The sequence below is a fragment of the Anguilla anguilla genome, chromosome 15, assembly GCF_013347855.1.
Source record: "Anguilla anguilla isolate fAngAng1 chromosome 15, fAngAng1.pri, whole genome shotgun sequence".
NCBI classification, from domain to species: domain Eukaryota; kingdom Metazoa; phylum Chordata; class Actinopteri; order Anguilliformes; family Anguillidae; genus Anguilla; species Anguilla anguilla.
Window position 1 is genome coordinate 2,392,162 of NC_049215.1, and position 26,567 is coordinate 2,418,728.

Sequence of the window (26,567 nt, forward strand, 5' to 3'; positions counted from 1 at the left end):
GGGAGGGAGAGGGGACGAGAGAGAGAGAGAGAGAGAGAGAGAGAGAGAGAGAGACAGAGAGAGAGACAGACAGAGACAGACAGAGAGAGAGAGAGAGAAAGACAGAGAGAGATAATGCATGTAGATAATGCTTGCTGTGTTTACCTGCCATCTCCAGAGTGAGTATGCAGGAGTCGCTGCCGTGCTGGTTGGTGGCCATGCATATGATCTGCCCCACGTCAGAGCTCCTCATCCTCACCATCTTCAGCGTGTGCTGGTCATCGTCAGGCATGCTCATCTCAAACACACCAGGCCTGTGCTCCAGCAACACGTCCTGCCTGAGAGGCGGGGCCAAGACCGGGCGTGACTTCCCTTCATCATCATCGATGATGTCATTACTACCATCATCTCACTAAACAATCTCATCCGGCTAAATCTCATTATTAAAACTATTTCATTATTCTACAAACTGTCCAGGTAAAGCATGGATACATAAATGAAATGTATTATTATTATTATTATTATTATGTTTTTTACGTTATCTTTGGATCATTAGAATGACTGGTGGGGGCATTCAAAGTGATGCATCAGGAAAAATTTCAGCCTGAATGTTTTAAGAGTTATAGGCATTTAAATTAAAAAATAGCTTACAGTGCCACCTATTGACAGAGCAGCAACAAAATTGGCATCCTTCCTCAGAATCATATGCAGTACTTATGAAGCAGATTTCAGGATCAGACATGAGTTATAGCTGTTTAAATAAAACAAGGCCACGCCAATGACAATTGATTGATGTGTGGCGACCATATTGTTTTGAAAAGTCAACATTTTAAAAAATAATTATTGAGGTTCATCAACAGATTCTTTCTGGTCTAATTTGGTGATGATAGGCCAAACAATTCCAGACAGAAAATGAAAAATGGTGGAAAATCTTGGCATACGCAAATTAAATTGGAAATGTACACTTTGTTCAGCAAAAAAATAATTCTGATTCTACACCACACGGTTCAGGAATTATGGGCCAAAATGTACATTGCTGCATTACAGTGCCACTAATTTCCAAGCTCTACAATTTATGGTTTTTGAAAAAAAAAAAAAAAAACTGAACAAAAACAATAACAATAGGGTTCCTGCAGCTTCGCTGCTTGGACTCCTAATAAACAGAACGGGCTGAGCAGCGTAATTATAACAGTAGTGGCTCTTATAATAATATTATAATATTATTATCGTTTCACATGTTGACATTCTACTAGACCTGTTAATGTCAAATGACTCATAGTCTGAGAGACAGCAATCATTTATTCTGTTTTATTACGCACACCAGGACAACCCACAGCTACTTCAGCCTCATGTAACAAGGTGGGGTGAGTTCATTTCAGTTCTGTAATCTACAGCTTTATGTGATCGAGTGCACGTTGAGTAGCACCAAATTTCTGCATACCCTTAAACCCTGCAGGGCAACAGGTTGCTACTGATTAGCATTTAGTGGGGAGTACTACTATTCTATTTTTATTTTATTATTTGTAATAGTGATTCTTTAGGAAGCAATTACATTTACGAATCTTGATCATCTATTGAACACTGCTTAATTACTATACGCTTCGCTGTTGTTTATGCTGCAGTCAATAACTAAGTTACTCCTTCTTTGGTATTTGTTTCTAGCTTACTGTTTCCTACATTGTTTTTTTAAGTGGCAAACCACTAAAACGGAATGTAATGAACAGAGAGAGGTTTGTTAAAAAGGTGCCTGTAAGTGTGGATGGTCGTGACACTCAAGGGCAGAAGCACTGCTGTTTTTCATCCTTCCCCGATCAGGGAGTGATGCATTCTGGGAACAGCAGACAAGAGGAGCCTCGGACCCATCAGAGACATTAATCACTGAATCCCTCTGTCTGTTTCCTAAACTTAATCCAGGAGGCTGGAGCCTTTTGAGCCTCTTCCTGTGAGAGGCAGGAATACCCCCTGAACAGGTTACCAATCCAGTGCAGGGCACACACACATTCACTCACACACTCATACGCACACACACACCATTCACTCACACACTCATACGCACACACACACCATTCACTCACACACTCATAGGCACACACACAATTCACTCACACACTCATATGCACACACACACCATTCACTCACACACTCATACGCACACACACACCATTCACTCACACACTCACACACACCATTCACTCACACACTCATACGCACACACACACCATTCACTCACACACTCATAGGCACACACACAATTCACTCACACAGTCATATGCACACACACCATTCACTCACACGCTCATACGCACACACACACCATTCACTCACACACTCATACGCACACACACACCATTCACTCACACACTCATACGCACACACACACCATTCACTCACACACTCATAGGCACACACACAATTCACTCACACACTCATACGCACACACACCATTCACTCACACACTCATACGCACACACACACCATTCACTCACACTCATACGCACACACACATTCACTCACACACTCATATGCACACACACATTCACTCACACACTCATACGCACACACACCATTCACTCACGCACTCATATTCACACATACCGTTCACTCACACACTCATACACACACACACACACACACACACACAACATTCACTCACACCTAGAGGCAATTTAGACTCTCCAGTTAGCTTAACCTGCATGTCTCTGGACACGCTCCGCACAGAGAGGTCCTTGTTTGGTAATCGAACTCATTACCTTCTCGCTGTGAGGCGACAGCGCACCACCGTGCCACACGCTTAATGAATCCATTTAATATCAATTAACGACAAGCTAACTGCTAATCAGTTCATCATTTCATTAGGATGGGTGACTCACTTCTTCCACGTGACTGCAGCCTGGACGTGGTTGAGAGTCACGGTGATGCTGACAGACTGGTTCTCCACCACGTAAACCACGTCCGGTTTATCAATGATGACCGGGGCCTCTCGAAGGTATGGGCCTGTGGGGGAACAGAACCAGCACCGGCAATGCGGTTACAGATCGGTCTGTTATGACCCATATCAGACACGCTATCCCCCTCTCTGTACACCAAGATACATTCAGCACATTTTACGTGCATTTTCAATGTACAAAAGCCATACATTAGGAATACATGAGAAAATACATTTACTTATATTCACACAAAATCAAATGTATGAAAAATACTGAAGAACTGGTACTTCGGTGATACAAAAAAGGGTCTGGAAAGCATGGTAAGTGCAAAACTTATATACAATGTTCTATTAGAATATAATAACCCTGTAACACAATACATGTGATCTCTTTCAATAATATACCAATAAATCTATGTAATAGGTGGTTTTACTAAAAGAAATACGTAAGATAATATACTGGAAATGCATTAACTTGTAGAATAATGTTTTTTTTAAAAATAATAAGCCCTGTTTCTTACCCCGGTCCAGAAGCTGCACAGGTTCGGTGGGGGGAGAGGGCTTGCTGAAGGTCTTGCTGACGGTCGACAGGACTCTAAAAGAGTAGCGGACTCCTTTGGAGAGGGAGGCAACGGTGTAGGAGGTCTGCCTCAGCCCAGAGGCTATGATAGTCCACTGCACGGACCCCAGCGCTTGCTGCTGGATGGCGTACATCAAAGAGCTGGCGTCTGCAATCACAAAAGCAAGCCTGTCAATATTTAGGCTGCCTGCAAACATGGCCACGGTGAATCGCCTTGCCAGCACGGAGGGCTAAACTTGCCAATAATCCAACGAACGCGCAAACACACATTGAATAAAACACATGTCCAAATAAATAAATAGAAGCAACCCAAAAAAATACATCAGGGTTCAAATTGAAAATTATACCTTTTCTGCTCCACAAGCCTCCTGCCCAGTCTGGCTGCTCTCTTTCTGCCTGTCTGATGTGCGGATTTTAAAACCTCTCTCATGAAGCCCCTCATGCTAACATTGGGCTTGGTCCTGCACCTGTAGCCCCTCATGCTAACATTGGGCTTGATCCTGCACCTGTAGCCCCTCATGCTAACATTGGGCTTGACCCTGTACCTGTAGCCTCTCATGCTAACATTGGGCTTGATCCTGCACCTGTAGCCCCTCATGCTAACATTGGGCTTGATCCTGCACCTGTAGCCCCTCATGCTAACATTGGGCTTGATCCTGCACCTGTAGCCCCTCATGCTAACATTGGGCTTGACTCTGTACCTGTAGCCTCTCATGCTAACATTGGGCTTGATCCTGCACCTGTAGCCCCTCATGCTAACATTGGGCTTGACCCTGTACCTGTAGCCCCTCATGGTAACATTGGGTTTGATCCTGTACCTGTAGCCCCTCATGCTAACATTGGGCTTGACCCTGTACCTGTAGCCTCTCATGCTAACATTGGGCTTGATCCTGCACCTGTGGCCCCTCATGCTAACATTGGGCTTGATCCTGCACCTGTAGCCCCTCATGCTAACATTGGGCTTGATCCTGCACCTGTAGCCCCTCATGCTAACATTGTGCTTGATCCAGCACCTGTAGCCCCTCATGCTAACATTGGGCTTGATCCTGCACCTGTAGCCCTTCATGCTAACATTGGACTTGATCCTGCACCTGTAGCCACTCATGCTAACATTGGACTTGATCCTGCACCTGTAGCCCCTCATGCTAACATTGTGCTTGATCCAGCACCTGTAGCCCCTCATGCTAACATTGGGCTTGATCCTGCATCTGTAGCCCCTCATGCTAACATTGGACTTGATCCTGTACCTTTAGCCACTCATGCTAACATTGGGCTTGATTCTGTGCCTGTAGCCCCTCATGCCAACATTGGGCTTGACCCTGTACCTGTAGCCTCTCATGCTAACATTGGGCTTGACCCTGTACCTGTAGCCTCTCATGCTAACATTGGGCTTGATCCTGCACCTGTGGCCCCTCATGCTAACATTGGGCTTGATCCTGCACCTGTAGCCCCTCATGCTAACATTGGGCTTGATCCTGCACCTGTGGCCCCTCATGCTAACATTGGGCTTGATCCTGCACCTGTAGCCCTTCATGCTAACATTGGACTTGATCCTGCACCTGTAGCCACTCATGCTAACATTGGACTTGATCCTGCACCTGTAGCCCCTCATGCTAACATTGTGCTTGATCCAGCACCTGTAGCCCCTCATGCTAACATTGGGCTTGATCCTGCATCTGTAGCCCCTCATGCTAACATTGGACTTGATCCTGTACCTTTAGCCACTCATGCTAACATTGGGCTTGATTCTGTGCCTGTAGCCCCTCATGCCAACATTGGGCTTGATCCTGTACCTGTAGCCCCTCATGCTAACATTGGGGTTGATCCTGTACCTGTAGCCCCTCATGCTAACATTGGGCTTGATCCTGCACCTGTAGCCCCTCATGCAAACATTGGGTTTGATCCTGTGCCTGTACGAAAAGATACATACAGACTGCAGCTAAAGGTGGCCCAGTACCTCATATAACTGTTTGGGTTTTTTTTTAACAGTGTAAACAGTTAAATCTACATTGAGCTGCATCTTATCATTCGTTCTGATTTGTGCCACATCTTTACGTGGAGGTAAATCTGATACATAGCCATGTGACTTGCATGCCATTCCTGTGTGGATGCTCAAACTTGGGCATAGTGTGCCCATGTATGCCAGCTGAGCCCGGGCATCACCCGCCAAACCAGAGGCAGACTAGCGAAGTGATTACATCACTCTCCGTGTGACAGGATAATGTCTTCATAATTCGGCACTGGCGGGACAGCTGGGTCACTTTCAGAAATGAATTTGAACAGTCAGTTAAAAAACTCGGATCTGAGCAACAAATCAGCGGTCTGCATTAAGGTCTGCAGTATGAGCGCAGCCGAATGTGGACCAAGGAGTTACTTACCGAGAGAGTGAGACGGACAAGCAGGAATAAAACACGTCAAACCTCTGCCTAAGGAGGCCTTGAGCAAAATAAAATATTTGCAACCTGAAACTGCAGCACTAGGAGCATTCATAAATCAATCTGCCTCATTCACAAATCATTCTGCCTTCTTCATTCTGATGAATCTTGAACACAGAGAGTACTGCTGGAGTAATCAGTCTGGAACACAGATAGTACTACTCCGGTAATCAGTCTGGAACACAGACAGTACTGTTGGAGCAATACGTTTTTAACACAGTCAGTACTGTTGGAGTAATGAGTGTGGAACACAGTCAGTACTGTTAGAGTAATGAGTCTAGAACACAGTCAGTACTGTTAGAGTAATTAGTCTGGAACACAGACAGTACTGTTAGAGTAATTAGTCTGGGACACAGACAGTACTGCTGGAGTAATGAGTTTTGAACACAGTCAGTGCTGTTGGAGTAATGAGTCTGGAACACAGTCAGTACTGTTAGAGTAATGAGTCTAGAACACAGTCAGTACTGTTAGAGTAATGAGTCTGGAACACAGACAGTACTGTTAGAGTAATGAGTCTGGAACACAGTCAGTACTGTTGGAGTAATGAGTCTGGAACACAGACAGTACTGTTAGAGTAATGAGTCTGGAACACAGACAGTACTGCTGGAGTAATGAGTCTGGAACACGCACAGTACTGTTAGAGTAATGAGTCTGGAACACACCCAGTACTGTTAGAGTAATGAGTCTAGAACACAGTCAGTACTGTTAGAGTAATGAGTCTGGAACACAGACAGTACTGTTAGAGTAATGAGTCTGGAACACAGTCAGTACTGTTGGAGTAATGAGTCTGGAACACAGACAGTACTGTTAGAGTAATGAGTCTGGAACACAGACAGTACTGCTGGAGTAATGAGTCTGGAACACGCACAGTACTGTTAGAGTAATGAGTCTGGAACACACCCAGTACTGTTAGAGTAATTAGTCTGGGACACAGACAGTACTGCTGGAGTAATGAGTCTGGAACACAGTCAGTACCTAAAGAGGGATCCAGCCTCTTGGGTTTCCTCCAGCTGAGGGTGACAGTCTTCCCTGTGACCCCCTCTATGACCGGAGCCCCATCCGGAGGGTCAGGGAGAACATCTACAGAGAGGGGACAGAACACTGCATACTCAGCAATCAATAACACACACGTGCATGCGCACACACACACACACAGGAATGAATGTACACACACACACACATGCATGCACACACGTGTGCCCACATACGCGCATGAATGCACAAATGTGGGTACGCACAAACACAGACATAAATTTACACAAACCCACCAACACACAAGCACACAATCATTATGGCTCAGACTCTAAATCCGTACTTCGGACCAGCAGAACAACCGTACGGCTAAAAACGTACAAAAGGGTAGTGAACATATTGAGCTCCCAGGTGCAGCAGCTTACCTGCGACATACAGGTGGGCATAGCAGGCGGCCTTCCCCACCTTGTTGGAGATGACGCTTTTGTAGACGCCTCCATGGGCATGGCAGACAGAGCGGATGACCAGACTGTGGATGTCCCTGTCTGTATGAGGAGAAGAGAGGGGCACATAGGCAGGGTCGGGGGCACAGAGGCAGGGAAGGGGGCACAGAGGCAGGGTGGGGGGCACAGGGACAGGGCAGGGGGTACAGGGACAGGGAAGGGGGTACAGGGACAGGGTGGGGCGCACAGGGAAAGAGCAGGGGGTACAGGGACAGGGAAGGGGGTGCAGGGACAGGGTGGGGGGCACAGGGACAGGGCAGGGGGTACAGGGACAGGGCAGGGGGTACAGGGACAGGGAAGGGGGTGCAGGGACAGGGTGGGGGGCACAGGGACAGGGCAGGGGGGATAGAGTGGAGTAAAGCAGAGAATGTCATTCCTGAAACATCCACAACCCAACTGCCTGTCCAGCAGCCCCACAGTAACTTCCCATTGAGTAAAACCCAGCTATACACACAGTGTAAATCTAGTACATACACACAGGACACTCAGTGTAAATACATACAGCTCACTCAGCGCAAACCCAGCTCACTCAGGGTAAACCCAGCTCACTCAGTGTAAATACATACAGCTCACTCAGTGCAAACCCAGCTCACTCAGGGTAAACCCAGCTCACTCAGTATAAACCCAGCTCACTCAGTATAAACCCAGCACACTCAGTGCAAACCCAGCTCACTCAGTGTAAACCCAGCTCACTCAGTATAAACCCAGCTCACTCAGTGTAAACCCAGCTCACTCAGTATAAACCCAGCTCACTCAGTATAAACCCAGCTCACTCAGTGTAAACCCAGCACACTCAGTGCAAACCCAGCTCACTCAGTGTAAATACATACAGCTCACTCAGTATAAACCCAGCTCACTCAATATAAACCCAGCACACTCAGTGCAAACCCAGCTCACTCAGTGTAAATACATACAGCTCACTCAGTATAAACCCAGCTCACTCAGTGTAAACCCAGCTCACTCTGTATAAACCCAGCTCACTCAGTGTAAACCCAGCTCACTCAGTATAAACCCAGCACACTCAGTGCAAACCCAGCTCACTCAGTGTAAACCCAGCTCACTCAGTATAAACCCAGCTCACTCAGTGTAAACACAGCTCACTCAGGGTAAACACAGCTCACTCAGTATAAACCCAGCTCACTCAGTATAAACCCAGCTCACTCAGTATAAACCCAGCACACTCAGTGCAAACCCAGCTCACTCAGTGTAAATACATACAGCTCACTCAGTATAAACCCAGCTCACTCAGTGTAAACCCAGCTCACTCTGTATAAACCCAGCTCACTCAGTGTAAACCCAGCTCACTCAGTATAAACCCAGCACACTCAGTGCAAACCCAGCTCACTCAGTGTAAACCCAGCTCACTCAGTATAAACCCAGCTCACTCAGTGTAAACACAGCTCACTCAGGGTAAACACAGCTCACTCAGTATAAACCCAGCTCACTCAGTATAAACCCAGCTCACTCAGTATAAACCCAGCTCACTCAGTGCAAACCCAGCTCACTCAGTGCAAACCCAGCTCACTCAGTATAAACCCAGCTCACTCAGTATAAACCCAGCTCACTCAGTGCAAACCCAGCTCACTCAGTATAAACCCAGCTCACTCAGGGTAAACCCAGCTCACTCAGTGCAAACCCAGCTCACTCAGTATAAACCCAGCTCACTCAGTGCAAACCCAGCTCACTCAGTGTAAACCCAGCTCACTCAGTATAAACCCCGCTCACTCAGTATAAACCCAGCTCACTCAGTATAAACCCAGCTCACTCAGTATAAATACATACAGCTCACTCAGTATAAACCCAGCTCACTCAGTGCAAATACATACAGCTCACTCAGTATAAACCCAGCTCACTCAGTGCAAATACATACATCTCACTCAGTATAAACCCAGCTCACTCAGTGCAAACCCAGCTCACTCAGTGTAAACACAGGTCACTCAGTATCAACCCAGCTCACTCAGTGTAAACCCAGCTCACTCAGTGCAAACCCAGCTCACTCAGGGTAAACCCAGCTCACTCAGTGCAAACCCAGCTCACTCAGTGCAAACCCAGCTCACTCAGTGTAAACCCAGCTCACTCAGGATAAACCCAGCTCACTCAGTGTAAACCCAGCTCACTCAGGGTAAACCCAGCTCACTCAGTGCAAACCCAGCTCACTCAGTATAAACCCAGCTCACTCAGTGCAAACCCAGCTCACTCAGTGTAAACCCCGCTCACTCAGTATAAACCCCGCTCACTCAGTATAAACCCAGCTCACTCAGTATAAACCCAGCTCACTCAGTATAAACCCAGCTCACTCAGTGCAAACCCAGCTCACTCAGTATAAACCCAGCTCACTCAGTGCAAACCCAGCTCACTCAGTATAAACCCCGCTCACTCAGTATAAACCCAGCTCACTCAGTGTAAACCCAGCTCACTCAGTATAAACCCAGCTCACTCAGTATAAACCCAGCTCACTCAGTATAAACCCAGCTCACTCAGTGCAAACCCAGCTCACTCAGTATAAACCCAGCTCACTCAGTGCAAACCCAGCTCACTCAGTATAAACCCAGCTCACTCAGTGCAAACCCAGCTCACTCAGTGTAAACCCAGCTCACTCAGTATAAACCCAGCTCACTCAGTGTAAACCCAGCTCACTCAGTATAAACCCAGCTCACTCAGTATAAACCCAGCTCACTCAGTGCAAACCCAGCTCACTCAGTATAAACCCAGCTCACTCAGTGTAAACCTAGCTCACTCAGTATAAACCCAGCTCACTCAGGATAAACCCAGCTCACACAGTGTAAACCCAGCTCACTCAGTATAAACCCAGCTCACTCAGGGTAAACCCAGCTCACTCAGTGCAAACCCAGCTCACTCAGTATAAACCCTCTAAACCGTACTGCAGCAGAGGCTGAACGGCTGTGGAGATCAGCAGGCCTCAAAGCCTCCAGGCCCCGAAAGGAGGAGCAGAGACACGACACTCGCGCTCTTACACTGCGCCATCTTCCTCTCGTCCGTGGTGTCGATCTTCTTGCCGTTGTGGAACCAGGTGATGGTGGGGTAAGGCAGGCCGGCCACCTTGCACTTGAGCACCGCCTCCTTCCCCTCCACCACGTCCAGGTCGTACAGCGGCTTGACGAAGTCGGGCATGGTGAAGCGCTCCACCTCGCTGTCCGCCATCTCCGGCTCCTCGGGGATGGAGGGCATCTTCTCCAGCTTCGCCCTGGGGAGCAGGTTAATCCGGTGAGGAAGGCCCTGTCCCACAGCCACCATGACAGCCATACTGTAGGCTGCCATTTTCACACCAATACTATTGTACAATACAATACAATGAAATACAATACAATGCACTCAAATATGTTTGTGCTTTTGCAACACATCACAAAATATGGGCAAATTTTCAATCATTGCTCATTTCAGAGACAGCAAAAATACTGCTGTGAAATACAATGTGCCATTATATTTTCCAGAGTGACACGTGTACAAAATATTGCAGTACATTCTGTTCTGTCACTGCTCATTAGGGTGAATGCTTTTTTGGGGACAAAAGAGACAAGAATTTCCAAAACCTGATACAGTGCCTCATGACCCAGTTATAAATGAAACACTGAAATGTGCAGGACATTTTGAGAAAAAAAATAATGGAGGAGAACAGAATGGATAATTTGAAATGGATCATTTGTAAGTGAGCGTTTGTAAGCGAGTGTTTGAAAGCGAGCGTTTGAAAGAGAGCGTTTGTAAGCGAGCGTTTGAAAGCGAGCAGATTAGCCCGTCTGGCCCTACATTTGGGAGGAGATGGCGGGTCGGGGCTCCTGCACGTAGAGCTCAGCGGCACACTCCGCCTCGCCGTGAGCGTTGCGTGCCGTGACCGTGTAGAAGCCCTCGTTCTCATTGGTCACGTGCACGATGAGCAGGGAGTGGCGACCGCCCTCCTTCAGTATCCGAACGTTCTCGCTGTCTGCGAGCGTGCGCTCTGGAAGGGACAAAGGACAAACATGCCATCAGGAGAAAGCCTGCGCTCAAACACAGGTACACTCAAACACAGGTGCGCTCAAACACAGGTACACTCAAATACACCTGCACTCAAATACAGGTATGCTCAAATACACCTGCGCTCAAACACAGGTACGCTCAAATACACCTGCACTAAAATACAGGTACACTCAAACACACCTGCGCTCAAACACAGGTATACTCAAACACATCTGCGCTCAAACACAGGTACACTCAAACACATCTGCGCTCAAACACAGGTACGCTCAAATACACCTGCACTAAAATACAGGTATGCTCAAATACACCTGAACTGAAACACAGGTACGCTCAAATACAGGTACGCTCAAATACACCTGCGCTCAAACACAGGTACACTCAAACACAGGTGCGCTCAAACACAGGTACGCTCAAATACACCTGCACTCAAATACAGGTATGCTGAAATACACCTGCGCTCAAACACAGGCATGCTCAAATACACCTGCGCTCAAACACAGGTACGCTCAAATACACCTGCGCTCAAACACAGGCATGCTCAAATACACCTGCGCTCAAACACAGGTACGCTCAAATACACCTGCGCTCAAACACATGCACACTCAAACACAGGTACACTCAAATACACCTGCGCTCAAACACAGGTACACTCAAACACACCTGCGCTCAAACACAGGTACACGCAAACACACACACACACTCAAACACAGGTATGCTCAAACACACCTGCGCTCAAACACAGGTATGCTTAAATACACCAGCGCTCAAACACAGGTACACTCAAATACACCTGCGCTCAAACACAGGTACACTCAAACATACCTGCGCTCAAACACAGGTATGCTTAAATACACCGGTGCTCAAACACAGGTATGCTTAAATACACCAGCGCTCAAACACAGGTATGCTTAAATACACCAGCGCTCAAATACACCTGCGCTCAAACACAGGTACACTCAAATACACCAGCGCTCAAACACAGATACACTCAAATACACCTGCATTCAAACACAGGTATGCTTAAATACACCGGTGCTCAAACACAAGGTACACTCACACACACCTATGGTGAAACACATGCACACTCAAACACAGGTATGCTCAAATACACCTGCACTCAAACACAGGTATGCTTAAATACACCAGTGCTCAAACACACACACACTCAAACACAGGTATGCTCAAACACACCTGCTCTAAAAAATGCCTAGGCTTAAATGCAACTGCACTCAAACACACCTGTGCTCAAATCACTCAAACACACCTGTGCTCAAATCTACCAGCGCTCAGACACACACAAGCTCAAACACACTCTCACACGTGTCACGCAACAAGCAGAACCACGGCATTCTGGGACGTCTGCAGGCTAAAAATCATCATATTAACAAGTCACAATCTTTTCTTCAGTGCAGGGCTGTAAAAAATCTTTAGTTTCCTCAATAGAAAGTCAAAACATGAGTTACAGCAGAACAAACAGGATCCTATCAAGAGAACTGCATCCTATTGTATCACAACAGAAATTTGATCAATTTAAACGGTTCTGGAAAGCAACTCTTACCAAAATGGCTCCAGCTGACCCTGGGAGGGGGCGTCCCACTGACCTTGCAGTCGAAACGGGCCGTGCGCCCCTCGATCACTTCTAGGACGTCCAGCTTACGGGTAAAGAGAGGTGGGATAGAGGGAATGACCTTGAGGTTGGCGCTGGAGGTCAGCTCCTCTGAAACACAGCGAGACAAAATTTCGAATCTCCCAGCTACAGCGCAGCTATTTATACACAGTCTGAGTTAAACGCAATGCGTTTCCTTGAATAGAACAATAGATACCCTCCAGAGACCTGGGAGACAAAAAAAACTAAAGTATTACATTTTTTTTGCCAAAAATGAGTCGGGTCTTTGGAGGATAAAATGGACAGTAGGAAGTTTTCCTTCACCGCTTGCATTGCAAAATAATAAAAACAGATGTGGACGAACATGCCAAAATTTGGCTGTTAAGTTTGTTTAAACAAAGAAAGTCATTTGGTGTAGCCAAAATTGTCATTCAGTGTCACTGGGACTTCATGAGTTACACACAGACTCGCATAGATTCTTCGAAAAAGACCTCCTCACTGTTCCAGTCCCACATTTCGTGGTTTTTATTGTGGGACAAGGCATTAGTGACCCGGGCTCCAGGTTTATTGGTTTAATCCTCCACAAATGCCAGATTTTATCAGCCTCTCACTCCCATTTTTTATACTTGCTTTTAACTTTATGGGACTAATTTGCCTGTATTATTCTTTTATTCGATGTTTATATGTCTATATATGTCTTTATTGTGTTTTACTCCTTTAGTTCATTTATGCTATCGTTGTGCTAATGGCTTTACGCGCCGCGTAAGAAAAGATCCACAGGAAACAAGCAGGTCGTGCGACGATGTTGTAGAGCTTTTTTCCACTCTTTATTCTGATGGAAAGAGACACACACGGCTCATGACTTGACTGTGCTCATCCATATAACGACAACGTAGCAGTAATAGATAGTAATACGCGCCTACATAGGTGGGTGCACAACACGCGATATTAAAAAAAAAATACATGTCATAATGGTCAGTCATAATATTGGTAATACAATATTAATATTATATTTTATATATATTAACATAATATTCATAATATAATATTTTGTGGAATCCTGCTGTTGCCGTAGATGGTCTGCTCGCACGCTTCCATTTCGAGCAGATCCGTTTCCTCTGCAGAGAAGCGTTCTTTCCTACTACTTGGCAAATCCGCCATTATAACAGCAATCCGCCAAGGTGCAAGCGCACCTGGCTTTTAAAGGGAATGGGAGATGACACTCTGATTGGTTTATTTCATGTTATGCCCAAAACACACCTATGATTAATTAAGAGACTAAGTACAACCCCTTTGAACCATACGCCTTACTTTGCGCAAAGATTATCCGCAGTTAAACTAGCAAAAGTGGATTTGGACACACCCTAAATGCACTTGCACCATGCGCTTTAAACCGTGTAAAATAGAGCCCTATGACCCCTGATTCCACTGTTAAATTCACCATGGTGCTTCAGCTGGGCAAACACCCTCACCTGGCTTCCAGACATAGACCCCTGTGTCACAAAGGTCTCCAGTAAATCCTTTACCGTGTATTTGTTTGTGTTCCTTTGAATACTTACCACTGATTGCTTTAATTAGAGTGACTACAGTGACAAGGACTGAAATGCAGGTTAAATGCTTCCTAGGCCACAGGCTCAGATAAAACAACATTTCACCCCTTCTCAAATCCTGCCTTCCACTACTGAAAAGGACAGGTGTTTGGGTGGGGAGGAGCAGGCTGGAGCAGGCCGGGTCGGGGTTGGGGCAGGGCTGGTGTCGGGGTGGGGCAGGGCAGGTGTCAGGGTGAAGCGAGGCAGGTCAGGGTGGGGTGGAGCAGGTTGTGGCAGGGCAGGTGTCGACATGGGGCAGGCCAGGTGTCAGGGTGAGGCAGGGCAGGTGTTGGGGCAGGGCAGGTGTCAGGGCGGGGTAGGGTAGACTAGGGCAGGGCAGGGTAGGGCAGATGTCAGGGCGGGGCAGGTTGGGGCTCACCTTTCGCCGTGCTCAGCTTGCAGGTGTACGTCCCGCTGTCGTCCTCGTGCACTGAGTTCAGGAGCAGCCTGCACCTCCTCCCGTCAAAGTGCATCTTGCAGTTGAGCAGGGCGGGCTGGATCAGCTTTCCGTCCGAGAGCCAGTCCACGTCCACGTCCTGGGGGCCGCTCATATGGCACTCGAACAGAGCCGTCTCCCCCGCGCTCACCGTCATGTCCCGCACGTGCTGCGTGATCACCACCACCGGCTCCCGGGGGGCAGCTGCCAATCAGAGTAACTCACATCTATTAGTCTAGAGCCCTGTTACTCAAATCACATCTGTTAGTCTAGTGCCCTGTCACTCAAATCACATCTATCAGTCTAGAATCCTGTTACTCAAACCACATCTATTAATCTGGAGTTCTGTTACTCAAATCACATCTATTAGTCTAGAGTTCTGTTACTTATATCACATCTATTAGTCTAGAGCACTATTACTCAAATCACATCTATTAGCCTGAAGCTCCTTTACTAAAATCACATCTATTAGTCTAGACAATTGCACACATCACTTGCAACACAGACGGAAGACCCACCTCTTCAGACTGCAGCTCATACCTCTCAAACCCCACTCTGTAGCACCCTGGCCTTCAGTACTAATTCAGCTTATTGAATTTCTATGGATTTAGGTCATATTTTTAGAGCTTTCTGTATCTCTTCTGAGGGCTTATGAATCTAATTAGCATAGATTCTGAGTTTCTATTTTGGTTCTCTGCTAGCACGGTGCTCTGGTGATGCTGCATCTTTACGTGTTGGTCTGGGAATGCAGTCAGCCAGGTTTGGCACTGTTTCACACATTTAGCTGAATGCATAATCAGGTGAAAGCACTTATGTTTCTCCCGCTCTGAAATCGCTCTGGACGAGCATTCATCTGCCAAACGAATGTAATGTGAGATGTAATTCATTTTGTCAGAATAAGCTTCACAGAGAATTCAGGACTAAAACCCCAATGCAACGAAACCCTTCCCAGGAGGAGGAATCAGCAGAAAAAAAGCAGGTTCAAGGGAGAGCTCAAGCATTGCCTAGCACAGGGCAGGACGGCAAACTGACCAACGAGGTCAAACAGACAGTTTTTACGGCGGCGGTTAGCGGTAGCTGATTGGTGAGCGACGGAGAACATTCCTCATTTACAGTCTTTCTGCTCTTCTCATGAAACCAGGCGCAGCGGAAACACACTAATCTGTAAATACCCCGAGCTCCACAGCCAAATGGCCACAGTACTCACATATTTCAATTCCCTGAATCAGAAAATAAACTGTCATAATCTCGTATAATCCTTGTGTACTCCAACGGAGACCTTGAGGAATGAATTAATTATGTGAGGGACGTGTTTAACAAGATATTGTGCCTCATTAAACAGTCCTATGATCAAATATGATCATAATGTGAATGTGCACACTTGAAGCCATCAGATTTATCAGTATATGGACCATCCCAAAAGTATGGTGCTGTAAAAACAGACAGAGCCGTCTGTGCTTCTCAGGCTGCCACTCAAAACGCCTCCATTATTCCCAAAATATCTGTGATGTGTCCACATTCAGAATACACTTTCAGCATGTTATCATTTACCTGTGTTTGAATATGAAATTGTGGGCATTTTTATAGAAGTGAAACTTGTGTAGTCCCAGCACAGCTCAGCCCAGTAAAGCCTGGTACAGCCCGGTACAGCCCGATACAGCTCAGCACAGCTTAGACTGGTACAGTCCAGCACAGCCTTGCACAGCCCAGCACAGCTTAGACTGGTACAGTCCAGTAGAACACAGCCCGGTACAGCTCAGCACAGCCTTGCACAGCCCAGCACAGCTTAGACTGGTACAGTCCAGTAGAGCACAGCCTGGTACAGCCCAGCACAGCCTTGCACAGCCCAGCACAGCTTAGCCTGGTACAGTCCAGTAGAGCACAGCCCGGTACAGCCCAGCACAGCCTTGCACAGCCCAACACAGCACAGCCCGGTACAGCTCAGCACAGCTTAGCCTGGTACAGTCCAGTAGAGCACAGCCCGGTACAGCCCAGCACAGCCTTGCACAGCCCAACACAGCTTAGCCCGGTACTGTCCAGTACAGCACAGCCCGGTACAGCCCAGCACAGTGCAACTCAGTACAGCCCAGCACAGCTTGGTACAGCCTGGCACAGCCCAGCACAGCACAGCTCAGCTCGGTACAATCTAGTACAGCTTGGTACAGTCCAGCACAGCCCGGTACAGCCCAGCACAGCATAGCACAACACAGCCCAGCACAGCTTGGTACAGTCCAGCATAGCCCAGCACAGCATAGCACAACACAGCCCAGCAAAGCATGGTACAGTCCAGCAAAGCCCAGCACAGCATAGCACAACACAGCACAGCACAGCTCGGTACAGTCCTGCACAGCCTTGCGCAGTAAACTCAACAGGCGCATTCTCTCTCTCTCTGACATGTACTGATTCTCTCATCTGCAGTAACTCACTAATCAAACCGGAGACGTGTCAATACCCCCTTATCTCTGGTCTAGTGTAATATAAAACGCCAGGAGCGTCTGCGCGCTCATAAATATCCGTCTCTCACTCCCTCTCAGGTTCACACACAGAAAAGAATCAAGCAAAAGGCTACAATCAGAGATTCTTTTTCCCAGTTACTGTCAAAGTGCCGACTGACTGAACAAGGGCACCGCTCGACAGAGACAGCAGATCAACACGCACGGCAGACTACACTACAAGGGTAAGGATGACTCACAGCCTCCCGTCTGACTGTTTGTCAAGAGGAAATCCAGGGGGGCATAAAACATATAATAGCATTTGACCTTAAGGCGAAAATGCACCCGAAATGTAAAAATGAAAATAGTCTGTCTACTTTCCCCCAGTGAACACATTATATGTAATACCCCGCTTATGTGGGCATAAAAATTGAAAAAAAATTATTGAAACTACAGCTAGTATATGAATGCAGCCCTCTGATATTCAGAGAAAAGCAGAGAGAGAGAGAGAGAGAGAAGGCAGAAAGAAAGAGGGGGAGATCGAGAGAGAGAGAGGGAGAGAGAAAGAGAGAGAGAGGGCGGGACTATCACTTTCAGGGATGCTCGGCTCGTTGGCGTTGTCGCCCACTAATCAGAGCTGTGAAGGCTTGTGCCAGGAGAAGCAAAAACATGAAATTCAGTGGTGTTTAATCTTTAATCAATGATATCAGAGTTTATAATATTTTAATCCTTATCATCATGAAACCTGTTCTATCATTCGGAGGTTGCACTGGCTTGTTTGTACAGAAATGTAATTTTTGCCATATCAGACAAGGACAGTTCAACTGTGGAATCAAAAAACAGTTATGATATGAGCATTAAATGAGCATATCTTGCTCAAAATTAGAGGTAGAAAGATATCATTATTAAGATTATATTATAAAGAAGGGAGATTATCCTCGTCCATCCATTCATTATCTATACCTGCTTATCCTGGGCAGGGGTGCATGGTCGCGGGGGGTGCTGGAGCCTATCCCAGCATGCATTGGGCGAGAGGCAGATATACACCCTGAACAGGTCGCCAATCTACCACCAGACATGCATACACACTCACTCGCTATTCACTCACACGCTCATACTTATGGGCAATTTAGAGTCTCCAACTAGAGTATCCAATCCAATCCAATTAGCCTACCTGCATGTCTTTGGACTGTGGAAGGAAACCGCAGTACCCAGAGGAAACCCACACAGACATGGGGAGAACATGCAAACTAAAACTGAAACACTTCTTCTATTATGTGTCAATTCAAATGACCATCCTGTAGTTATCAAAGGTTTAGCTTGGTTTACAGTAGCTTGGTTATAGCCAGAGTTTAGTAGCGTAAGTCCAAGGAATTTATACAATACTTTCTTTCTGATAGAGGTGTTTCCAAGAAAGTATTGTTTAAATTCCTAGGAAGTACATAACTAAACTCAAGCAATAATCAACCTAAACTGTTGACAACTACAAGGCAGTCACTTGAATGGATCAGTAATAGAGGAGGTGTTTATAAGTATATCAGTTTAAGTTTCTTAATACTTAAGTTTTTACCAGTGGTAATTACCAAATTATGTGCTACTTTTACGAGGTATTTACCCAGTGAATACATAGTACTTCCTGCACAGATCACAGAGAATGTATTAAATGGGTCTTGAGCACAGAAAGTTTGGGGTCACCTGGTACGCAGACAGGGGTACAGTGAATGAGCTCTTACCTTTGACCTCTAGCTTGCATTCACATTGCTTTGATCCGTACTCATTGATGATCTTGCAGGTATACACTCCCATATCAGATCTCTGTGCCGATGTGATCTTCATCTCGAAGGTTCCATCCTCAGCTTCTCGCACGATGTGTCGGCCAGCAGTTTTAATTGTCACACGGTCCCTTAGCCTGGTAGCACAGAGAGTGTATATTAGTGTCGGTCCCTTAGCCTGGTAGCACAGAGAGTGTATATTAGTGTTGGTCCCTTAGCCTGGTAGCACAGAGAGTGTATATTAGTGTTGGTCCCTTAGCCTGGTAGCACAGAGAGTGTATATTAGTGTCGGTCCCTTAGCCTGGTAGCACAGAGAGTGTATATTAGTGTCAGACCCTTAGCCTGGTAGCACAGAGAGTGTATATTAGTGTCGGTCCCTTAGCCTGGTAGCACAGAGAGTGTATATTAGTGTTGGTCCCTTAGCCTGGTAGCACAGAGAGTGTATATTAGTGTCGGTCCCTTAGCCTGGTAGCACAGAGAGTGTATATTAGTGTTGGTCCCTTAGCCTGGTAGCACAGAGAGTGTATATTAGTGTCAGACCCTTAGCCTGGTAGCACAGAGAGTGTATATTAGTGTCGGTCCCTTAGCCTGGTAGCACAGAGAGTGTATATTAGTGCCAGTCCCTTAGCCTGGTAGCACAGAGAGTGTATATTCGTGTTGGTCCCTTAGCCTGGTAGCACAGAGAGTGTATATTAGTGCCAGTCCCTTAGCCTGGTAGCAGAGAGTGTAGATTAGCCTGGTAGCACAGAGAGTGTATATTAGTGTTGGTCCCTTAGCCTGGTAGCACAGAGAGTGTATATTAGTGTCGGTCCCTTAGCCTGGTAGCACAGAGAGTGTATATTAGTGTCAGACCCTTAGCCTGGTAGCACAGAGAGTGTATATTAGTGTCGGTCCCTTAGCCTGGTAGCACAGAGAGTGTATATTAGTGCCAGTCCCTTAGCCTGGTAGCACAGAGAGTGTATATTCGTGTTGGTCCCTTAGCCTGGTAGCACAGAGAGTGTATATTAGTGTCGGTCCCTTAGCCTGGTAGCACAGAGAGTGTATATTAGTGTCGGTCCCTTAGCCTGGTAGCACAGAGAGTGTATATTAGTGTCGGTCCCTTAGCCTAGTAGCACAGAGAGTGTATATTAGTGTCGGTCCCTTAGCCTGGTAGCACAGAGAGTGTATATTAGTGTCAGACCCTTAGCCTGGTAGCACAGAGAGTGTATATTAGTGTGGGTCCCTTAGCCTGGTAGCACAGAGAGTGTACATTAGTGTCGGTCCCTTAGCCTGGTAGCACAGAGAGTGTATATTAGTGTGGGTCCCTTAGCCTGGTAGCACAGAGAGTGTATATTAGTGTGGGTCCCTTAGCCTGGTAGCACAGAGAGTGTATATTAGTGTCGGTCCCTTAGCTCTTAGTAAATAAGGACTAGCGTGTCAGTCCCTTAGCTCTTAGTAAATAAGGACTAGCAGAAGTCCACACAACTCCTAGAGCACATCATTTGTTTCTAATCCCTCTTTTTCTATCTCTCTATATTCCACTCTTCAGACAATTTAGAAACCCACCCTGAGACCTGCAATTCTTACTGATCCATTCAGACGAGTCGTTCCAGTTCTACCTTGTCAACTGCCTTTTGAAAATCTAAATATACAGTATTATACGCCTGGTTTGAATCAAAGCATTATGTAGCTTCCTCAGTTGCCTATATACAGATCAGAATTTTGCATGAGATGTGAATCTCACAGTCCTGTATTTTCCTGGGTCAGCAAGATATAACTTTTACTATATTATTTGGATTTATATATTTTTTTAATTCTCCCTTGCATTAAGTTATCAAGTATTTCCTCACTTTTTAGTGATTTCATGAAGTCTCTTATTTCTATAAAAATTTTAATTTCTATTTTTTGTTATTAATCCCAGGTCTCCTCAGTTTATCTGCAGTATATTAAAGCACAGGAGTAACCTGTAATCCCGGTGCAGCTTTCAACAAAGTAACTGACTGTATTCCTGCAATATCTTAATCAAAGCCCAAAGTTTCATTCCAATTTTAATGAAATTCTATTGCAATATAGACAATAGCATTGAGCGGTTGTTTTCGTAAGTAGGACAGAGAACAGAACGCGCAGTGAGAAAGTAGTTATGTTGGAGGAGACTCTCACCAGTAAATCATGGGCTTGGGCTGACCCTGCATTCTCACACACATGGTGACTGCCTGGCCCTCAGTCACCACCTGGTCACTAAGAGTCATCTGTGGAAAAGGGGAGAGCACTGAACGGGGTGGTTTTTAGGCTAACAGTGCACCGCACATCATGATCTTCCGCTTTAAACCATATTCTGCACATCACTCCTAACTGTATATAACTAGCACAAACCTCTTTATAATGCAGTGATCACAACTAACATAACTGATACTATACAAATGATGCTACCCAGAATGATACGTAGCAAACTATCCTAACTAGTGTGGCCATAAAACAGACCTTCCCTCCTAACCCAGAACATCAATAGACTCATGTTATCAACAGTATCTCAGTGCATTGCTTCATAAATAAGCAGCCATCTTCCCCTAGCAAAGCAAGGGGGCTACAAGCAATGTTCCATAAAACAAACAGACACAATATTTTGTCACATTTCAGACCCACCCACCACAGAAGCTCAACAATGATTTCAAATTGACACATAACGATATGAAATTATATATTCCCAAAGCAGTCATATATTCACAAAGCACTGCCATATATTATCAGAACACTGCCATATATTCCCAGAGCACTGTCATATATTCCCAGAGCACTGTCATATCTCCACAGAACACTGGCATAGATTCTCAGAACATTGACATATATTCCCAGAGCACTGCCACATATTCCCAGAGCACTGCCATATCGCCACAGAACACTGGCATAGATTCTCAGAACATTGACATATATTCCCAGAGCACTGCCATATATTCCCAGAGCACTGCCATATAATTCCTGGAGCACTTTCACAATAGAGGCAGAAAAACAATCTTGCGAAAGAAACAGATGGAAATTTTCTCCACCTGGAAGGACGGTGTTTCCCTGAATCGGGCGTCCACGATTTTTCTGGGCTCAGGCCCCCGATAGGACGGCCCCCCATAGTCCAGGCCTTCCTCCATGGGGCTGAGGTACTCTTCATCAGACGTAATGGGGCTGCTGATGTCCATGGGCACGCTGAGGGTGCCTCGGGGCTCCTGCCTGGAGTCTGGCAGGGCAACAACAAAGGGTAGGAGGTCAAAGGTCAAGGGTCACCAAGAGGAACATGTTACCTGTACTGTGAGAACACACGGTGAGCATGTGGGGCACGTGTGTTACCCTGGTCGTGGGATCGTTCTGTGAATGAGGAGGGAGACATAAACCATGCTTGCATTTCAGCGAAATTCATTCCAAAAACATTCATCATTCTCAGACGATTCCTTTGCATATAGCTCTGTTTGCATATGTGTCCCACACGTGTCTGTGGAGGGAAATCCATTCCCTCTACAGACACTAACAGGATATCATTCCTCAACATGCATGTATTCTTCATTTGTTTTGTTCCAATTTTGCAGTAGCTTTCCTTGTTTTGAGATGTTTTCATTAATTGCCTGTAAACGGGTTGGAATAATGCTTATGTTTATTCAGGGGAGCTGAACAGAATGCTGATAAACTATCAGGTCCTATGCAGTGGGATTCTAAGCTCACCAAGTTATCGCCATGGTGATGGAGCTTGGCAGGAAGGCAGTGTGGTATAAAAAGGTTTCCAAGGTGACTGGCAAGGGCAGAGATTGGCTTTGAAATGAGGTAGAGCTTGACAAAGGATAGACCCCTCAATCCCTGAGCCAATCAATCTCTTGCATCGGGGGTTTAAATGCACAGGCAGCAGTGTGGTCCCCAGACTGGACTGGAGGGCTTAAGAAAAGGAATGGAACTGCCCTTCCCTCTAGCTTTGTGGCTCACTCTCGATCATGTGCCAGGCAGTGATGGAAAGATTAAAGTGCGACGGCAACACAGCGTATCAGTGAAAGACCTGAGGGGTGTTTCACAAAGCAGGATTACCGAGTTAGCTGGATAACTGCCCTGAGTGAAACCCGGAACAGCTCTTTTCACTTCAGTCCAGGTTCCGGGTTTCACTCAGCACAGCTGTCCACCTAACTCAGTAATCCTGCTTGCTGAAACAGGGACCTGGGCTCCGGCATGTTTGCCAGGTAAGGCTGTTGTACTCCAGGACACATAGCTGAACCTGCATTAATGGAGATTATAGCAATATCTATAACCTCATTATACATCAAATGTGAGCCAGAGATTTTATCTGTGATATTTTAGCTTGGATAACAGTGCTGACTAAATAAATAAATACAGGTGTACATTAATAACAGCAAGTGCTGGATGAAACATCCAGCTCTGGATGAAACATCCTGTCAGCCGTATTTCCCACTGCAATTTATCATAATTCGAGCTAACAGGGTTGGCTGGGAGTCACCATTACATCACTATGCCAAAAGTGTATGATTTTTCTAAATATAAGCACATTATAATTTAGCCTTTTCTTTATAGCTACACACACGCACGCCTAAACCCCCACTTTTCTCCACCTCTTTGCCTGTACTCCAAACGCCACTGTGTTTTAATAATCATAAACTTTGTGCGCACTACGTACGCAACAGCAGCAATTTCCCTTCTATCTTGTCAGGAGCATAAATAAGGCCTGGCTCATTCTGCACGGAAACCTATAATCAGCGACGTCTTCAGGCTAATATAGTGTAAATGTTCCCACGCTCTAACTGAGCGACATAAATTATAATATACTGCGGATAGGTGTGATGTCACAATGGCGGTTCTAATTCAGTGGATCTAATGTGCTGGATCATAAAGGCCTGGGAGTCTGGCATTAATCATGCGGTAGGAGGTAAAAGAGGCAGTTATCGCAGCATTGTGGGGACCGTGAACTCCCCGTAAGTTCCACTTCCTAACAAGGCAATACGCCCCGTCACCTTCACTATTTTTAGAAAGGTGAAACACTTCACTTCTGAGAAGCAAGGAAACTTTACGGCAATGAAATGCAACAAGTAGGACACCAGGTCATGGACTAGCACGTCAGCCAAATAAAACCGATCCAAACATCAGCGAAACATTTATTGGCAAATATCTCAGCCCGTAGTAATACTAATTGGCTCTGTACACACTTTCTTTTCAGAAGCTGTTATGATCATTGGCTTCATAAAAAATACATTCGTATACAATTGATTTCCTAATAATATTGTGACTCAGCGACTGTGAGTCATAATTTTGACGTCTGGCTGGAGGCTCCACAGTAAACACTGCCGTTCCAAAGCCTTAAGATTTTGAAAGCAAACTTACAACTCCACATTATCTCAGCGGTGTATTGTTTTACACATGATAATGTCTCTTTTTAATAATGCTCTCCTTTGTTCTTTTATATCATTGACATACAATCAGGAAATTGAGAATCATTACCTGACAGTTTTTCTGCAGTACGAGCCACTAAACATAGCCAATTATTCTTTCCTAAAAATTCCCCAATGCAGTTCATTAATTTAGACCCATTATTTTCCCATTGCTGTTTTGTCTATTAGTGCAGCCAATCAAAGCTCTTCCTGCAGCTGGCTTAGTTTGAATTAAACATCTTGCCATTTGCGCAAATTTGATTTGATTTTGTATTTTGAACGTGTTTCGGAGCCAAGAGACTGCCACATTTTTTTGGTCTCAATCCCAAATTGCATGCATGAATTCAATCTTTCATTTGTTACGTTACAAAGAGCAATAAAACAGTGAAACAAATAGAATCACTTAAAAATTCAGCAGTGCTTTTCTTTGAATAGTTCAGAGAAAAATAGCTCCACTTCCTCGGATAATGACTACCGGTACTTGAAGGAGAAGATTCCGTGTTTGTAGGTTTGTCTGAAGAGAAAGAATACAGGCCACCTTGCTTGATGACTAAACAGCATTGTTTCCTTTTGAAATTCATCAGGAGGGCAGAACGCCTTCAACAATTTATAGGTTGAATTTAGCCTCCGGGTTGCTATGGTAACTCACAGCCAGTGGATCTGGCTATGGAGGGGGCTGTTGGCAGGGGGTGAGATGTGTGTGTGTAAAAATTTGTGTGTGTGTGTGTGTGTTTGTGTGTGTGAGCATGTGTGTGTTAGTGTGTGTGTAAGCATGTGTGTGTGAGCGTGTGTGTGTTTGTGTGTGTGCGTGAGCGTGTGTGTGTGCGTGTGTGTGCGAGCGTGTGTGTGCGTGAGTGTGTGTGTGTTTGTTTGTGTTTGTGTGTGTGTGTGCGTGTGCATGTGTGTGTTTGTTTGCATGTGTGTGTGTGTGTGTGTGTGTGAGTGAGTGTGTGTGTGTGTGTGTTTGTGTGAGTGTGTGTACAGAAGGCCAGACCAGCATTTATGTAGGCCTTTCAGGCAAAATATTTTATTGTTTGAGTGCTGTGAGTGGTTGTACTGTAATACACATTTCCTTTGATGTTAAAAAGCATCTTTCCTCAATACAGATAAAAAAAGTTTTGAAAAACCTTTAAGAACAGTCCTAAGGATGCAGAATATCCTGAGAGCTGTGGTCAAACAAAATGGACACTGTCGGTATCTGTATCAAGGCTTAGGATGTGTAGAGATGGAGTGACATTATGAAGAATTTGAAGTCCTCTTGTGATTTTGATAAGTTTCCAGGAAACATTACCTGATGGTGCAGGAGTGGTTGTTAAGATATGATCGTTGAAATTTGGTCACACATACATGAGGGGTAGACAAAATATGACCATCTGGTTGGCATATGGTCAGACATACAGGAGTGGTCAATACGGCGTTGTAACAGTCCGGTCGGCGTCTGGTCCGATGCAGTGCCTACCTGGCTGGATGAAGAGGGTGGCAGTGCAGGTGGCACGCCCCACCTCGTTGGTGGCGGTGGCACGGTACGTGCCAGCGTCGCTTGGTTTCGCCCGTTTGATGAGCAGCGAGTGCCTCTCTCCCTCCACCTTCACCGTGTGCGTGGCACTGTTCCGTATCTCATCATCCTCTTTTCTCCAGGTCACTGCAGGAGGCGACATATTCACTGTTTATTCATCAATATACACCTCTGTTTCAGCTGATCATTTACTGACCTTTCTTTGCCTGTCTCGTCGTAATGCATAACAAAATATATCCTTTCATTGCCAAAAACAGAATTATTTAAAATTTCACACATTTTTTCTGATTGCTAGACACCTATAGAAAACACTGGAAGTTTTGCTGAAGGAACAAAAAAGCTAAGTAAAATCTTAGCTTCCATTTCATTTAAGATTAGCTCACTGAGTCTACGTTCTCCCAGTCTACATAGGCAGACGAGACTGTGCAGAGTGACTGGTGCGTCATGGAGCTTGTAGTT

General features: G+C 45.7%; 1 protein-coding gene across 8 annotated transcripts in view; it reads right to left on the reverse strand.

The window, feature by feature from the left end:
* spegb (striated muscle enriched protein kinase b) overlaps window positions 1-26,567 on the reverse strand; it is a 112,162-nt gene that overhangs the window by 34,893 nt on the left and 50,702 nt on the right. For all 8 annotated transcript variants that reach the window (XM_035393291.1, XM_035393290.1, XM_035393294.1 and 5 more), the window contains 13 exons: window positions 26,052-26,234; window positions 22,229-22,410; window positions 21,345-21,433; window positions 19,167-19,342; window positions 14,945-15,205; window positions 12,929-13,087; window positions 11,161-11,350; window positions 10,371-10,600; window positions 7,318-7,437; window positions 6,896-7,000; window positions 3,427-3,633; window positions 2,850-2,973; window positions 145-317 (listed from right to left, as the gene is read on the reverse strand). In XM_035393291.1, the coding sequence (XP_035249182.1) occupies window positions 145-317; window positions 2,850-2,973; window positions 3,427-3,633; window positions 6,896-7,000; window positions 7,318-7,437; window positions 10,371-10,600; window positions 11,161-11,350; window positions 12,929-13,087; window positions 14,945-15,205; window positions 19,167-19,342; window positions 21,345-21,433; window positions 22,229-22,410; window positions 26,052-26,234 (2,199 nt within the window). The remainder of the gene's footprint in view (window positions 1-144; window positions 318-2,849; window positions 2,974-3,426; window positions 3,634-6,895; window positions 7,001-7,317; window positions 7,438-10,370; window positions 10,601-11,160; window positions 11,351-12,928; window positions 13,088-14,944; window positions 15,206-19,166; window positions 19,343-21,344; window positions 21,434-22,228; window positions 22,411-26,051; window positions 26,235-26,567) is intronic.